General features: G+C 36.9%; 2 protein-coding genes across 2 annotated transcripts; one reads left to right on the top strand and one right to left on the bottom strand.

The window, feature by feature from the left end:
* Window positions 1–9556: 9556 nt before the first annotated feature.
* On the top strand, window positions 9557–14063 carry LOC130013549 (ankyrin repeat domain-containing protein 1-like). The gene is made up of 3 exons (XM_056102187.1): window positions 9557–9592; window positions 9895–11166; window positions 12413–14063. The coding sequence occupies exons 2-3, from the start codon at window positions 10515–10517 to the stop codon at window positions 12943–12945; spliced, it is 1185 nt and encodes a 394-aa protein (XP_055958162.1). The 5' UTR covers window positions 9557–9592; window positions 9895–10514; the 3' UTR covers window positions 12946–14063.
* On the bottom strand, window positions 14029–15103 carry LOC126828893 (caveolin-1-like). Its single transcript, XM_050558975.2, has 2 exons — window positions 15047–15103; window positions 14029–14420 (listed from the first exon to the last, which is right to left on the bottom strand). The coding sequence occupies exons 1-2, from the start codon at window positions 15101–15103 to the stop codon at window positions 14094–14096; spliced, it is 384 nt and encodes a 127-aa protein (XP_050414932.1). The 3' UTR covers window positions 14029–14093.
* Window positions 15104–17150: the final 2047 nt, after the last annotated feature.

A 17150-nucleotide genomic window follows, 5' to 3' on the forward strand; every position in this document is an offset into this window, starting at 1 on the left:
CTGTCGTGAGAAGAGAGGGCGGGTCATCTTCTCTCTTTGTCATAATAAAAACCAGGTTAAAAGAGAAGGTCGTGCTGACTGGTGTTTGACGTCATCAGTGCGGACAGATAAAAACGCGCGGTGCAATAATTTCAAGCACCGTACTGGTTGTTCGAAGTTAAGTCTCGCTCCTCCATTTTTAGCTTAAATCAACATATGGCTAAACTGTTCTAATCTATTTAATATCGAGAGTTGATTATGACCTAGATAAGTTAATGTCTAATTAATAATTTAGAAAACATTTCCAACCTGCAATAGGCAGATTTAGCTTTTGCATAATGTATGTTTAATTAATAACACGAAAAGGTTGAACTCGCTGACTAATGATTGGCAGCAAAGACTTTATACATACATTATGCAAGAGCTAAATCTTTCTATTGCAGGTCTTTCTTTAGGGCTGAAATGTTATCTAAATTATTAATTAGACATTAATTAACCTATCCAGACCATAATCAACTCTAGATGGCATCGCTAGCCTGTGATCTTTAGTGGATTGCGAGCCGATTTACTGCATAACTTTCCTTCACGATTTAACGATTAAATGGCTAATCGAGACTATGCCGTTTATCGTACTGACGTTAGTAATGATGATTAAGGCTAGGCGAAAATTCAATCGCTTTGTTCTCGGATCATAGTGGATCAATTTGAATGAAATTTTCAGCAAATAGCCTTTACATTATCTAGTTTTTAACTGTTATAGTAAGAACTGCCAAATCGTTATCGAATCGCCCATAATGTATCTTTAAATAATACATATACACGAGCCACTATTATTGTCCAATGCTGAACAAAGACCGTTCCGGGGAGATACGAGGGGTGGCTAATAAGTTCTAAGCCTATCTGTGGAATACCTGTACAAAGTCAATGATTTCTATACATAGTCCCTTTCTAGGTGTACACACGATATTGCAAGGCCTGGGTGCCGGTCAGGAAGCAAATCTTCTTCAGCCACCCTAACAATATCGTTCACAGCTGACATGACGTCATCATTACTAGGAAAATGATGACCGGCTAGTTCCTTTTTCTTCATTTTTGGGAACAGGTTGCATCCATGCATTACAAATCGGGCCAGAATGTCACGGAACGTCAGGAATCTGACATGTTTCTGATCTGCAGTCGAAAGCTTTGTCACACATCTTGCGAATACAAATATATACATTTGCTTCTTAGTTAGTTTAGTTTAAACTTATTTTATTGCATCGACATATCATTGTACATGTGTAAATGTAGAGGGCGATGAGCGCCGGCACTAGAACACACTGAATGAAATGTCAACATTATAAAGACACACTGTTATCATCATTTATCATGTAATACGATGGTTTCCATTTATTTTTCTACACAGTCACAGTGGAAGTTTGACGGGACCAAATCGGGTGAGTAAGGTGGGTGGTCAATGAGGTCAAAGCCATAATCATGGATCGCTGACATGGCACTCACCGATTTATGAACAGGAGCATTGTCTTCGTGGAACAGGACGCCTATAGTGAGCATTCCCCGTCGTTTAGCGTTGACAGTTTCACGCAACTGTCTCAGTAGACCAGCATAATATCTTCCATTGATAGTCTGACCTTTGCAAGATAGTCAATCAGTAGAATACAACTTAGAACCCCAAAAACCATGCATCATTCCAGCAGAAGGAATCGATTTGTTTTTTTGGGCGGACTGGCGACTCTAGATGTTTCCATTGTTTAGAATGAATTTTGGATTCTGATTGAAATTGGTGAACCCAAGTCTTATTCATGGTTACACATCTGGCCACAAAATTGTCACGGGGCGCCAGGAAACTGACACGTTTCTAATCCACAGTTAAGAGATTTGGCACCCATCTTGCAGAAACGTTTGTCAGGTGCTCACCCACCCCCCCCAACCCCCACTCATGAGAGATGCCCACAACACTGACAATAAGTCGAGTAGCTAATCGTCAATCAGGCCCGTCTCTCGTTCTCTACCACACTTACATTCCGCAGTCCACTTATTTACTGTGGAAAGGGAAGGGGCATCACCCGAAAAAGTGGAGACCATGTCGGCATGTATCCGTGTAGGGGTTAGTCCTTTCAATGTTGGTACTTGTTGATGGAAAAAGTGTTTCAACCATGTTGATCGATCCTTTTCGGTGCTTAGAACTTTTCAGTCAGCCGTCTTAGTATTATTCATTCTGCTAAATGCACATATGCATATAACTCGAACAGACAACGCCCAACTGTATTGATTAACGAGGCGTATCTTTATTTAGTAACGTGTTTACAAATGGTTGCTAGCAACAATTAACGAGAAGCTTACACACGTCTGGCATAAATACTACAAGAACTACTGGAACTGTGTAAAGTGGAATAATATTATGAAAACGTGACAATATGTGACGACTAGCGAGAATACTGAGGTAACAATGTTAATCTGAGCTTTAAGACAAATCCAAATGGAACTGTGTAAGCTGGAATAATATTGCGAAAACGTGACAGTATGTGACGACTAGCGTTAAGAAAAATACAAATGAGAAAGTAAAAGTTCGTTTAATAATGAAGTTAAATCGAAGAAGGGAGGATTGTGTTCTTCTACGTGAATTAAACACCGGAAGAGATAACCCAATAGTTTACTGGATAAGAAGTGTAATTTTAAAACCATATTTTTGAACTATTTAATGAGTGAGTCTATTTTTCATGTTTGTTGTCCTCCCATCAAATATTGTAATAGCTTAAGCTCATATTAAATTTAGATGTATATTGTGGTGACCTTCATATGTCTGCTATGTCATTTTGTTTATTTTGTTAGGACGTTTGTTTACAAATTTACAGTGAGTATCCCCCACCCCCACCACGACCCACCCGCCCATTCGAACGACTAGACAGATGACCTTGTCAGGCCCTGTATCCTGCACCACTGACAAGGTGAAACCAAGTCAATGAACTTTTGTGGTCAATGCAGGGACTGAACACGCGACCTCCAGGCTAGGCGAGCCAGTGTCTTGCCCTATTAGCAACCATCTTACCCACGGTTCGTAACCGGGCGAACCCTATCAAAATTCAAACTTTGTTGATCGCAATATCAAAACACAATTCTACGAGTTATGGTTCTGTTTATATGGACGTATATTATGTTCACATTGTAGTAGAATTGTTAGCCAATCGGGTAGTACTAATAGTGATATCGGTGACAAGAATTTGGAGAAGCAGAAAGTTTATATTGCAATATAATTTTGCCGTCTTTCCATTTGCGGCCAATTGCCATGGCATCGTTTAGTGGGAATTATATCCCATTAGCTATAAAAACAGTTATCTGAGTCCCGAACTTTCTCCTTTCGATGAGATTTTTACTTTGGGCATTCCCTTGCAAAGACACTATGTCTCAAATTAAAGTGGATCAAGCCTAATCCTTAGGGCTTCCTCCAGTAAGTTTCTTGGGAAACATTTTGTCTACGATATCACCTAAGGTGGAAGTGGACGTAAAACTCTAGAAACAAACGAAAAAGTGATCTGAGCTTCTCTGTGATATCACCTCGGTGGAAGCGGACGTTAAATAAAGCTATTTCACTCACAGTTATCCGAATTGCCCCAGCTAATTAAAAAGAAATAGCCCATTTGTTTGTGACGATTTTCGCCCCCCGCCCCATCTCGATTTTTACTCTTTGAATGTTAATCAGAGTCCATTGGATCATTATTACATTTATGTAGATTTTTCGGTCCATGTATTCAGAACTAATAAATTTCAAAACTAAAAACAGTTACGTGTTTTGTAAATCATAAAAGCTGTCCTAGTCGGCTAATGTTTCTTTATGTGACAACCTATGTTTTGAAATATGCTCAACACCAATTGTTAAATTGACCTTAATCGTTAATAGCTTGAACAGACTAATCTGCTGTCACTGAGCGTATTTGTAGGCCTGACAAGACTCGTCATATTTATATTTCAAATACTTATTGACAATAGTATTAACACAAAGGCTTTCCGCGAAACTCATTTTACAGAACCATACGTCGTGGCGAACCAGCATTGTGCAATATTTTACTTGCTTTCATTATGTATACATTAATCGATTTTATTTTGACCCTAGACAATAAAGCTTTAGGGATTTTCAAGTAATACAAGTAATTTCGCACCAATAAAATGATATTTAATGTTTAAAATATCATTCAAAGAACAATTGTCTTTCCTTATTTCAACTTTATTCATTGCAAATTATCGCAGATACGTTGCAGTAATTATACTGGTCACAATATATGCCACTGGTTGATGATACTGGGTTATTCGTTGCAGTAATTATACTGATGATAATACTGGGTTGTATTTATTGTCATTTTTGTCATAATAAATGGAAACATGTTTTAAATACTCTCGTTATTCAAATAATGGCTCGAATCAGCCTTGTCATGGTCGGATTCAGCCAAAAATCTGGTCCGAATCAGCCAAGAATCTGGTCCGAGTAAGCCAAGAATCTGGTCCGAATCAGACACGAATGTGGTCCGAATCAGCAAGGTCCGAATCAGCTATGGTCCGAATCAGCCGTGTACCAAGTTACAGAATGTGTTAAAATTTTAAACGAAAAGAATTAGGAAAGAATAACGGGTATTTATGTTATATTTATAGAATGACTTGTAACATTGACACCTGCTCAACATGCTTATTGTTATTGCACAGAAAACCCACCCACTTCTCTATATGATTTCTACTAAAACTAGCGTAAACCAGCAAAAGTGTGCAATAATATTGAAAATGTCTTGTACGGTTAAGCCCCATTCGGCAAACCTCGACAGATTCTACGCATCTAATCTCGGCTGTATGACCATTTCCGACATATTTGAACTACTATTTTAAAGGTTCCGAATGAAAAATGGCTGCCCCCATGGAGATTTCTGTGGAGAGTGTATTATATCAACAAACGTCACGTTTGGCATTGGGTTTGGGGAATTACCAGGGAATTTGATCAAACCAGCAGCCTTGAGACAATATCTCTGCTCATTTAGGTATATACTCTCTACAAAAGACGCAATTTGGGACTTTTTTGTAAAAGCGACACGTTTTCCTGTTTAAAGTAAACCGGCAGCCGCATCGCAAATGTATGGGCGTAGGTACATATCACTTACTGTCATACAGCCGAGATTAGATGTAGGGTAACGGAATCTGTCGAGATTTGCCGAGTGGGTTAAGCTCCAGCCAATCTACTAGAGGAAAAACAATCTGCTTATTAAACGAAAAGAAAAAAGGAAGATTTCCCGCCCATGTAACAAATCCTCTTACTTCAAGAATATGTTACCGAGTTTTTGTTAATTTCATACACACAGAATTAACGTTGGCACCTCTCATAAAACATTTCAAACTTCTATATCATTGTTATAAAGTAACCGACACGAGAGAGTACATAAAACTAAGCTTCAGCTATTTTGAAAAGGCTAATGTAAAATCGAGCTATAATTTTGACTAATCTATAATATTAATACAGAATGTACTTTATTTGATGTTTATTCAATATGTTTGTCTGTTTATGGAGAAGACGTGTATATACTTCTATCTATTTAGTTTCTGTAAATATATATGGCTTTAAATACAAATGGGAAGATTATAGCTTTTTTTCCAAATGAGAGGGTCTGCCAAAGACTTTCAATCAAGGGAAGTAACCTACATGTACATATGAGCAAGTTTACAGACGACAAATATCATTCATACTTAACAGTCTGAAACTGTTAGAATTGTTTGTTGAAAATAATGACATAGCTCAAACTTGAAAATGATTTCTTCTTAAAATAAAAATAAAAATCAGTTGAGCACATTTAGCGTGACTTAAACATACATTATGCAAAAGCTAAATCTGCCTATTTCAGGTCTTTCTTTAGGCCTGAAATGTTATCTAAATTATTAATTAGACATTAATTAACTTATCCAGACCATAATCAACTCTAGATGGCAGCGCTAGCCTGCGATCTTTAGTGGATTGTAAGCCGATTTACTGCATAACTTTCCTTCTCGATTAAACGATTAAATGGATAATCGAGACTATGATGTTTATCGTACTGACTTTAGGTAATGATGACCGAGGCTTATGGGAATTTCAGTCGCTTAGTTCTCGGTTCATAGTCGATCAATTTGAATGAAATTTTCACCAAATTGCCTTTACATTATCTAGTTTTTAACTATTATAGTGAGAACTGACCAACTCGTTACCGAATCTCCCATAATGTATCTTTAAGCCATGAAACATTAGATATAATACGAAACATGCAAATAAATGAAATGAAATGGGTTTAACGTCCTACTGTTCTGCTCCTAACCTGGGCTAATGAAGACGGGCATACGCCATACAGTGTGCTATGGGGGAAATTTTGCCCGGACAGCGGCACTACGGCCTACTCTTATATCGAATTCCAACTGCCAAGGGATCTTTTACGTGCACGCAAATGTGTACACGGGACCAAACATGCAAATAACGACACGTGTCTTTAATAACTTAACACAACATTAAACATACATTATGCAAGAGCTAAATCTGCCTATTGCAAGTCTTTCCTTAGGCCTGAAATGTTATCTCAATTATTCATTAGACATTTATTAACTTATTCAGACCATAATCAACTCTCGATGTCATCGATAGCTAGCTATATTTACTGGATTTGAATATATTTTGTGGTGGATAATCGAGACTTTGTTTTTTTATCGTACCGACCTAAGTAATAATGATCGAGGCTATCCTAAAATTCAAAAGCTAATATCTAGGTTCAGAGTGGAACAATTTGACTGAAATTTTCAGCATATTCTCTTTACGTCATGTAGTGTTTAATTATTGTAGTGAGAACTATCAGCTCGTTATCTTATTTCCCATAATGTCCCTTTAATTATGCACATGAGTATATAACAATAATTTATAGCTTCAATGGCTTAACACACAACAAATTATATACATCAGTAAATAACAATCAGTTAGGCCACGGTAGCTCAAGAAAGCGCTGGCTCACTACCTAGGAGATTCCGTTTTTGCCGAAAAACTTCCTTGGTGTTTTTCGGTGTGGTATCCCTGTCAGTGGATTGAAATAATGGTCACAAAGCAATAAAATTTGAATAATTTCTCTATTTTCCTTTCAAAATAGGTTAACGAAGTGGCAAAATATACACAAAATGGATCAAGAAAAAGAACAAAACCCGATGTCGCCCGAAGATCAAAAGAAAATACAACAGAAATGGGAATTTCTAAAAGACAATCTTAGCGACCACGTCACTTCCATAAGAGATGCGTTATTTGCGAAAATGGTGTTGAACAGAGCCGATAAAACAAAAATAGATAAAGTGATTAAAACAGAGGACCAAGACACCGCGATAGATGAATTACTTAAAATATTAATGCGCTCGCATGATGGATCATTCGAAAAATTTATATGTTGTTTGAAAAAACTTGGCTTTAATCATGTGGTGGCCGAGTTATGCTCAGGTAAGTTTAAAGCAGTGTAATATATGACAAATCTGAGAAAGTTTGTAATTGAAATAGAACCGTATCAAAAGGAGATTCGAGGTAACAATAGCTCACTGTTCAAGAATCTCACGCAAAACTATACCATTCTGGAATGGTTGAAAATGGCATTAATGTTTGTCAAACTTTTGGGCCTTTATAATAAAGGGAGTGGACCCTTTAGATATGCTCTCATAATTAATCCTTTCCTGTGGTAGAGTGCAGATAAATTCAGCCTTTATTAGAGCCAATATTTGGGGCTGTGTGAGGCACCTAAGTTCTGGTCTGATATCGAACACTAGTGAGGAATACTTACATAATAGATGAATCATTCTCGCTTGGGGGCAGAATAATTTACGGAATCAAATGAAAAAAAGAATATTCTGATTATCTTGTAATTACAAGATAACCATTTTATATAACTATATTGTAATAACAAGATACGGAGAAGCCCATTAGGGTCAATCACATGAAAAAGGTGCTCTAACTAGTTTATTTGAAGATCGCCCTACACTGATTTGTGGGATAGCTAGATCAACGAAATACTTTTGTAAGTTACGGGATCGGCACAATCAGGTCATGCTCCCATTAGTATCATTCGTTATTTCATGCCCTCATTAAAAACCATTCATTAAGTTCATACTCTCATTAACTTCATAATCCCACCAACTTCATACTCTCATTGATATCATTTATTAATGATTCATTGATTTCATGCTCTCCTTGAAGCCACAGAACGTCATTTACAGTTTTCAGAAAATTTTGTTAATCCAAGCCAGAATGTACACAAATTGATTATTAAACAATCAAAAATCAAGATCGCAACGATAGATAATTTGCAGTCTTGGATTCAATCGATTAGATAGTGGCGCAACAAACTGATTCAACGAAACGTAAAGATGCCAACGGCTTGTTTAAAAGGAATATAATAAATGATATTATATTAATAAATGATATCGATGCATGTATGAAGTTGTGAGGGAGTATGAAGATAATGAGAGTATGAATTTTTATACGCCCACATTTTCATGTGGACGTATATTGTCGTCGCCTCTGTCCGTCCGTCCGTCCGTCCACAATTGTTTGTGAACAGTCTACAGGTCACAATTTTTATCCGATTTCAATGAAACTTGAAATATAGGTTTATCACCCTAAGATCTCGGTTAGTATCGGACTGTAACTTCATGGATTATGGCACCTGAATGTACGAAAAATCAAGTTTTTAGCTTGTGAACACTGTAGAGGTCACAATTTTTATCCGATTTGGTTTAAACTTGAAATGTATGCTTATAATCCAAAGATCTCGGTTCTTTCCGATATTCACGCATATCGAACCGTAACTTCCTGAATTATGGCCCCTGATTGTACGAAAAATCGCGTTTTTAGCTTGTGGACCCTATAGAGGTCATAATTTTATCCGTTTTAAAAAGCCGTATTATTATATCACCGTTACACCCTAAGGATGGCTGAGTTCGAATTTCGTGTAAATCGGCCCAAAATTGACAGACAAAATGGCCGCCGTTCGTTCTCAAATAGCGTAAAAATATGGTATATCAAGGTTGTGGACCCTATAGAGGTCACAATTTGTATCCGATTTTGTTGAAATTTGAAATGTAAGTTTATAACACAAAGATCCCGGTTTCTTTCGATACTTGCGCATATCGAATTGTAATGTCCTGAATTATGGCCCTTGATTGTAGGAAGAATCACTTTCTTTTTAGCTTGTTCTCTATCCATCTCTCGAAAATGTGGGCGTATCCTGCCTGGCAGCCGCTGGTATGATTTTAACGGAGGTATGAAGTAGTCATGGTGGCTAAGTGAGAAAGATGCTGGCTTGCAAGTCTGGACGTCGTGGGTTCTCTCCAGATGTTGATTGGGATTTTGATGATTAAACGCGCATTGGTGATTAAATGCAAAAATAGATAATCGAGTAAGGCTACACACAAGGGGAACGGAAAGCGAACAGACTGACTGTAAATGTCTTGTTTTATTTTCGTATTCAATTTCACGTTCACGAACTTTTTTTATATATATATATATATATATATATATATATATATATATGTATTATGATTTTTCCAGAATGCAATCAAGAAGAAGACATAGTAGTAACAGGTGAAGGTAAGTATAACATATTACACCTGATGGTATGAGAAGCGACATATATTTTACATATTGTTACACAAACCCTTTCACTTACTATGGAAGACCAAACAGCTCTTTATTCAGTGTTCTTACTTCATAGTCCTTAACTATGAACGCGAATGTGTCGCTTACCAGGTCACCTGTCAATAAAAGTCTAGTGGATTTTAAACACACTCTGTCTGCCCCTCTCTGACATGTATTGTACAATGTCCACACTGCAGCTACAAGAAAACTAACACTGTTTTGTCTTCTTAAGATCTAATATTTTTTAATTTCAGAACGAGAAGTGCGAGTTGTAGTTATTGGTAAAACTGGGGCAGGAAAGAGTGCCTTAGGAAACAGTTTGCTCAATCTAAAGGGGGGTGACATATTTCCATCGAAATTTAGTGCATGTTCCGTTACAAAAAACATTGAGCTAAAACAAAAGGCTGTGCATTCTGAGGATGGAAATATCATTCTGAAGCTATTGGATACTCCTGGGTTATCAGACACTACCAAAGACAACAAAGAAACGGCTAAAGAACTGGTCAAATGTATCGAAGGGTTAGAGCCAGGTCCACACGTCTTTGCTGTCGTCTTCAAATTGGATAGAATTTGCGGGGATATAATTGACAATATACAGTTTCTGAAAGACACCTTTGGAAGTTGCCTTGAAAAGTACGGAATCATAGTTTTGACGGGTCAAGACAATTTGGATAAGAACGAATCGTTTGAAACGTGGTTAGAATCAGCCAATGGTGAATTCCGGCATTTTCTTGATGTTTATTGCAATGGTCGATATGTTTTGATAAATAACGAAGAGAAGGAACCCAAGATAAAACAATCGCAGGTGAGGCATGTGATAAACCTCATTTTAAAAACCATCAAAATCAACAATTGGGATTATTATAGAAATGAGATGTACGAAGAGGCTAAATCAATGTATGAATATAAAATAAAACAGATAGAGGAAGAAAAATCGAGGATTGAAAGGCTACTAAGGGAAGAATTGGAAGCAAAAAATAAAGAGATAGGCCATTTGAAAACGGTGGAGAACGAACACGAGGAGCAACAAAATCAAGCCATTAAAAACTTGCAGCAGGAGATCCAACGGTTAAAACAGCTTGAAAATGAGAATAAAGGCACCCTTAAGAGACTGGACGAGCTGGAAAGAGAAAACGATGAGTTGAAACAACAGAAACGGGCCTTTGAAAGTTTACAACAATTAAACAAAGAGCTTACCACAGAACTCAATCAAATTAAAAGGGAAGATGAAGAGAAGCTGAAGAGATTGGACGGGTTACAGAGGGAAAACGATGTTTTGAAACGGGCTCGTTATGAAGTAGAGCAGTTAGAACTACAGAATGTATCAGTGGGAACTGTTATGAATACACAACAGGGTACTAATACATATTTAAAAGGAATGGCAGTCAATTATTATTCGCATAAGGAATCCCCCGAAACGATGATGCAACGAACACGACACATGGTTTCAGAACAATTAAAAGACACGGGTTTGGCAACTACTGAGTCAGATCTACAATCCAACAACACTGAACAAACTGAGAACCGTAAGTAAATTTTAGAGGGTTTTGCCTATTTAATAGTCATAGTTATCAATCCAAAGAGTTCCAAATGCTTAGACCGACATTCAAATACAAATCCGCGAACGGTGAATCCCGATATTCTTGACAAGTAGGGTCCATTTAGTCATAAAGGGAATCAATCAATAATTGTCTGTTAAATTGTTCATGTGCACTTTACGGTTCTTGTGTTGATTTTTTTTTTTACTTCAATGGGCAGGAATTGTTTAATTCCAGTCGTTGATTTCGGTGTCATTCCCCAATTTGCCGATAATTAGTTTTTTTTCAAAAGGGTATTATGTAGAATTTCAAATTTTTTGGATTGAAAATTTCTATCGTATTTTGCGGGATTAACCGTTCGATTGTATTTTGGGACGTGTTACGGTATAAACGTCTTCGCGACATATTTTAAACTTCCAATTGTGCAAAGGTGAGAATCCTATCCTGATTCCGAATGATGAATTCTTGTTAACGTTAACTTGCCATTTTGCACAGGCGTACGGGCTGGGGGGGGGGGGGTGCAGATCAGCTGAAGTTGCTATATTCAGAGACTGAAATAGCAGAAAACGCGTTTGCTTCAGTTAAATTTCCAAAATTTTCTCCCGACGGCCCCGACTCTGTGCACTGTAAACGATTGATTGGTTGATTGGAATTCGAGTCAGCCATCTTAATTAGGCTATATTAGATCACTTTGAGTTTGCTGTATTCAGGGGCTGGAATAGCAGGAAATCGCTTTTGCGGCCATTAAATTTTCCATAATATTCTTGGAGGTCCCTACACGGTGAGCTCCGCTCCTCCGCTTTTGCAGAAGAACGGCGCCGCCGTCTGTAACCCGAAATTTTTTCAGGCATTTCGGGTTCTGCCCCCACTCCCAATTGTCATCGAGCCCGAACACCTATGCGAATTTGTGACAATGTCCCTCATAGTACACTTTATGGCGCATGCCCATCTTTACTAATCGGGATTGTGCACCAAACCCGATTCTATTTCCTATCAAATTTAAAAATGTTAGGATCGTTAATTTTATCGCAATTGCGGAGTTATTTCTCCGGTCATAGTTATCCCCCTTTAGGTTTAGATTCGTGTAATCTCGTGAAAGACAAAACTCTAGACTTCCGGGGATTGTTCATTGGTGATATGTCCGTTAAGAATATATTTTGACAAGATGTTGTTCGAGACCCCATATTTTCAAAACCAGGCCATATAATTAAAGCTTTCATGGATCTTTTTTCAGAAATGGTAAATACTTTACCTTCGACAATACCAAATATTAACAGAATGACTGAAGATATGGCTAAACTCGAAGCTAACCAGGAGCTTGTTGATTTATCTGAATCACTACATACCAGCTGTATGTATGGCACTTTACAAAATGTAAAAGAGTTGATAGACAGTGGCAAAGACGTTAATGGACGAGACAGAAGAAATATGACCCCTTTAATGTATTGCGCAAGATCAGTTATACATCCAGTGCCTAAAATTAAATTATTGATGTCTTACAATGAGTCTGAAATTAATCATAAAGATGGAAACAGTGACAGCATATTGCACCACGCATGTCGTGAGGGTACATTAGACACTGTCCAATATTTGGTACAAAATATTGGTATGGATGTAAATATTATAAATTTAAAGGGACGAACACCCCTTTTCGACTGCTGTCAATCCAAAATAGATGCCATTGCGAAGATTGAATTATTAGTAGCTGAAGGTGCTAATATTTTGGACCCCAGATTAAACGAAGGGCTGTCATGTTGCTGTACTTAGGAGTGATTTGGTTGAACGGGAAGAATAAACACACTCCCTCAAAAGCTCAAGTATCATAAGTCAATCCAGCAATGGACAGAGAGGGATTTCTCGGGCCATTTCTTCAGGAATATGTATTCCTTCATGTGTAATAGAGGGTTCTTGGTTTATTTTTGTTTTAAGTATTCTGACTATGTCGTTACTTTTCATATTTATTGTGATTTTTCGAGATGCAGAGGACAGTATGTTAGTTCAGTATAAGGACAAAAACAAATCCATAAGGTGAAGTAGCTAAGGGGGTAGTCTTTTGTGGGGTCAGAATCGGTAGGTCTTTAATAAATGATGCTCACTAGACGACATGAAACAAAAATGATCCACGGCTATTTTCACAGAATCAAATGAATTCTAAGATATCATTTGTATACGATCACATTATTATGTGGACGTATTATTCCGCTGTCCCTTTCCTTTTGTATGTCTGTTCACATTTGTTTGTGGACAATATAGAGGTACTAATTTTATATTTTTATCTCTGGTGGGTTCGTACTTCTTTGAGTGGCATTAAGTAATTGAACAGTAACACACTAACACTATTTATGGAATAAGCAAATTTGCTTAATAAAGATGAAAGTATCATCTTGGAAACGTTGCATATTAATAAACCAGTTATTGTTATTCCATCAATAGTGTTAGTGTGCTAAGTTTGTCATCATCGCTTTGATCAGTGCTTGTTATATATAATGTCTATATTTATGGCTTCTTTTTACTGTATATAAATACTAGGTGTTTTACATATATGTTATCATTTGCTCGAAACGTTGCATGAATCAATTCAGTTGATTGTCTGAAAACGTATTCCATCCTAAAATCGCCGTGTTACACAGAAGGGGCAGACTGGGTGATTGAAAGTATTGTATAGGGGTTCGCCATGAAAGCGATTCAAATATCCAGCTAAATATTTCTTACTGGTAGCCATTAAAAAACAAAAAAACACTTTTATAATGTCACGAATAAATATATTGTAAATTAAATCACAGCTTTTATTTCTTTATAAATATAAAACATTTATGTAAATCTGTACATTTAACGAATATAAAAATATCTTCAAGTCCAAGTGACTTGCTTGTATTAAAAAAAATCTTGAATCGATTAGATTATTTAAACATTTTCTAATTCTTCTTAAAGGCACCAAATATCAGTCCGAACGCCTCACAACACGGATCGCAACAACAATGGACACACAGGGCCCAGAATTTCTGTAAACATCCACAATTAATCTCCAGCACTTTGAAAAGCGGAGTGACGATCCACACGTGGGTAAAGGCTATTCTAGCAAATTCACATCCCCATTCAGCAGCAATACACATACCACAACACAAGGTGGCGAGTTTATAGAAGAAATTTTTCCATATATTGAAACAGAAGAAGGAGGCTTTCCATACACAATCTATACTGTGAGCACCTTCAGGTTCAGCTAAAACATCTTCAAATTGAACCTGGAACACAAAATAAATAACAGTGAATCTGAAACGTCAGGTAGATGTAAATGATGTTATGTTTAGATAGTATTGATGGATTAAATAGACTATCACTTATAATCCATAAAACATTTGGGCCCTGTTTCTCAAAATCTTAACTAAAGATAAAATCCAAATTTTAGTAGATACTTGCAATTGCATTTTACCACAAGATGAAAGGGACTCCACTTCAAGAGAGAGAGAGCGAAATGAGGTTTAACGTCCACTCGACACAAGCTAGGTCATTTCGGGACTAATATATGGTTCAATTTTAGTTCGATAATTCGCTTGCGCGTAGGGGTCTTTAGCAGTGGGAGGAAACCGTGGGACTCGGAGAAAGCCCACCGGGTTGGACAAGCGACCCTACTCTTTGTCACGTACAACCGGGGGATCGAAACCACGCCAGTTGACTCAATGACAAACCTTATGATGAAGCGCGCACGCCCTAACCATTCGGTCATCCCGCCCCCGACTCCACTTCAAAATTTAGTTGATGGGTGTTTATAGACCAGAGAAGGGAGATAACAACGGTTCCTCAAAATATTTCGCCATATTTTTATGCATTCTAAAGTATTTCAATCTGTACGAAACGAAACGAAACTTACCCCGATAAAATCGTTGATGTTATTAGGATCTCTGTTAATCATATCTAGATCAGCCATTTTGATTTCAGATCGGTAGTTGTTGATGGTGGTAAATGAAACTCAAGTAATGTTGATGATGTTATGGTAATAATAATCATACAATATATACCCTATATTTGTTTAAATCACGTGACAGATACGTTTCCCTAACAACCATAGTGTTATTTGATAAAACCCACTATTAGCAGATAATAATAAATATAAAAGGCAACCTTAAGTTACCATAGATTAATGAATTGGTTGCGATCACGTGACAGAAACATTTGCCTAACAAACAAACGTTTATTTAGTTCAATCCATATTTATTATAATGCATAAATCTCCCTAAAATCGTCCTAGATTAATGAATTAATGAATTCGTTTCAATCACGTGACCTGGATTATTGAATGAAACAGTTGATTTTAATCTAATCAATTAATCTATGTTAATTATTAATTCATTTCATAAATCTCGGACAGTTGATTTCAATTATTGTCCATAAAGACAACTGTTCATTATCTGTATATTGTATCGGTATCGAAGGAGTTACGTCCCCTTGATTAACATCAAAATATATGATTGGCTTGGTGCCATGAAATATCGATTAGTGATGGGGTAAGTTCTATACAATTATATTTTTGTCACTAGTTTTCTTTTAAACTAACTTTTAACCATATGAAACTTATTGGACGAACATTTTTTAATATTTAAATAATCCAAGGGTCCAGTTGTGTGGTTCTTACCGTGAGCACTTTAGTTTTCCACATAAAGCAAACGGATTCATTTTCACTGCGGTTTTTTTCTATCGGCACTGATATTCAGCTGGACCTACTGTTTTAACCTGTTTTTTTTTATGACCTGCCTTCTTTTCTCACGACAGCGATTTTATAAGTGTGTTTTAAAGTGACTTTTTGATATACAAGGACTCTTTTATTTTTACCAATTTTAAGGTGACTTGATATACACGGATTTTTTCATTTTGTGTTTTTACCAATTTTCAACCCATTAAATAACTTAATTAAATCAACCTGTCCATAATATCATATTTTTAAAAAAATTGAAAGTTAAATTTGTAATAAACAATAACAACGTTGATCGTTTTAGTTTAATATTTTACATACATGTACATTATGAAGATTGTATTTGAGTGGATGATGAAAGAACGTGTACCGTAAATCTGTAGGAACCACGGTAGCTAAGACGCTGGCTTGCTAGTCTGGAGGTCGGTAGCTACGAGAACGAAGCTAAAAAACGTTGAGATATACTGATGTGCTTGTTTTTAGCTACAATTTGGTGCTTTTAGTTTCACCTGGCAAACTCAGTTTCTTTATTAATGCATGTAACATCTTTAAAAAATAAGATAATTTTATACTATTATGACTAATTAAACTGACAGAGGCCAATGTAGTGGCACAACTATCGCCTATCTCCAAATATTCGCGTTTAAATTAATGAAGCGTTGTTTTTGTCCGACATACACTGTCATACATCTCCCGTTGAAAAATGACGTTCCTAGTTACGTCTTAACGCACCGATTTTTAATACGATAATTTATACTCGTTTCAGGTAGGATTATATGTTTAATTGTAGTTGGATGTGGCAGAAATATTGTAAATAACAATATTCAATCGTCGTTTTGATGAAAAATATTGTCAATTTTGCTTACTGAGACCCGATGTGATTTGCGTTGGGCTTTGCTACGTGGCAATATATACCACCATCTCTTATCTCGAAACACGGAGGGTTGAGAGATGAGGTTTGTTATCTAGGAGGTCGGGTGTTCGATCCCTGCATTGGCCGAGAAAGTTCATCGGGATTTCCCGACGTGGCCTGACAAGGACAGCTGTCTAGTCGTTCGGATAGGACAAAAAACGAGGTCCCGTGTAATCATCGGCATGCACGTAAAAGATCCCTTGGCTGCCTCTGTCCGGACAAAATGTCCCTCATAGCACACTGTATGGCGTATGTCCGTCTTCATTAGTCCAGTCGGAGCAGAACAGTAAGACGTTAAACCCATTTTCTTTTCATTTGTAAATCTGTAAGTGTCAACTAGGAAATAATTGATACCATTACGTAGGTCTACCA

This window comes from Patella vulgata, chromosome 7 (genome assembly GCF_932274485.2).
Source record: "Patella vulgata chromosome 7, xgPatVulg1.2, whole genome shotgun sequence".
Lineage (NCBI taxonomy): Eukaryota > Metazoa > Mollusca > Gastropoda > Patellidae > Patella > Patella vulgata.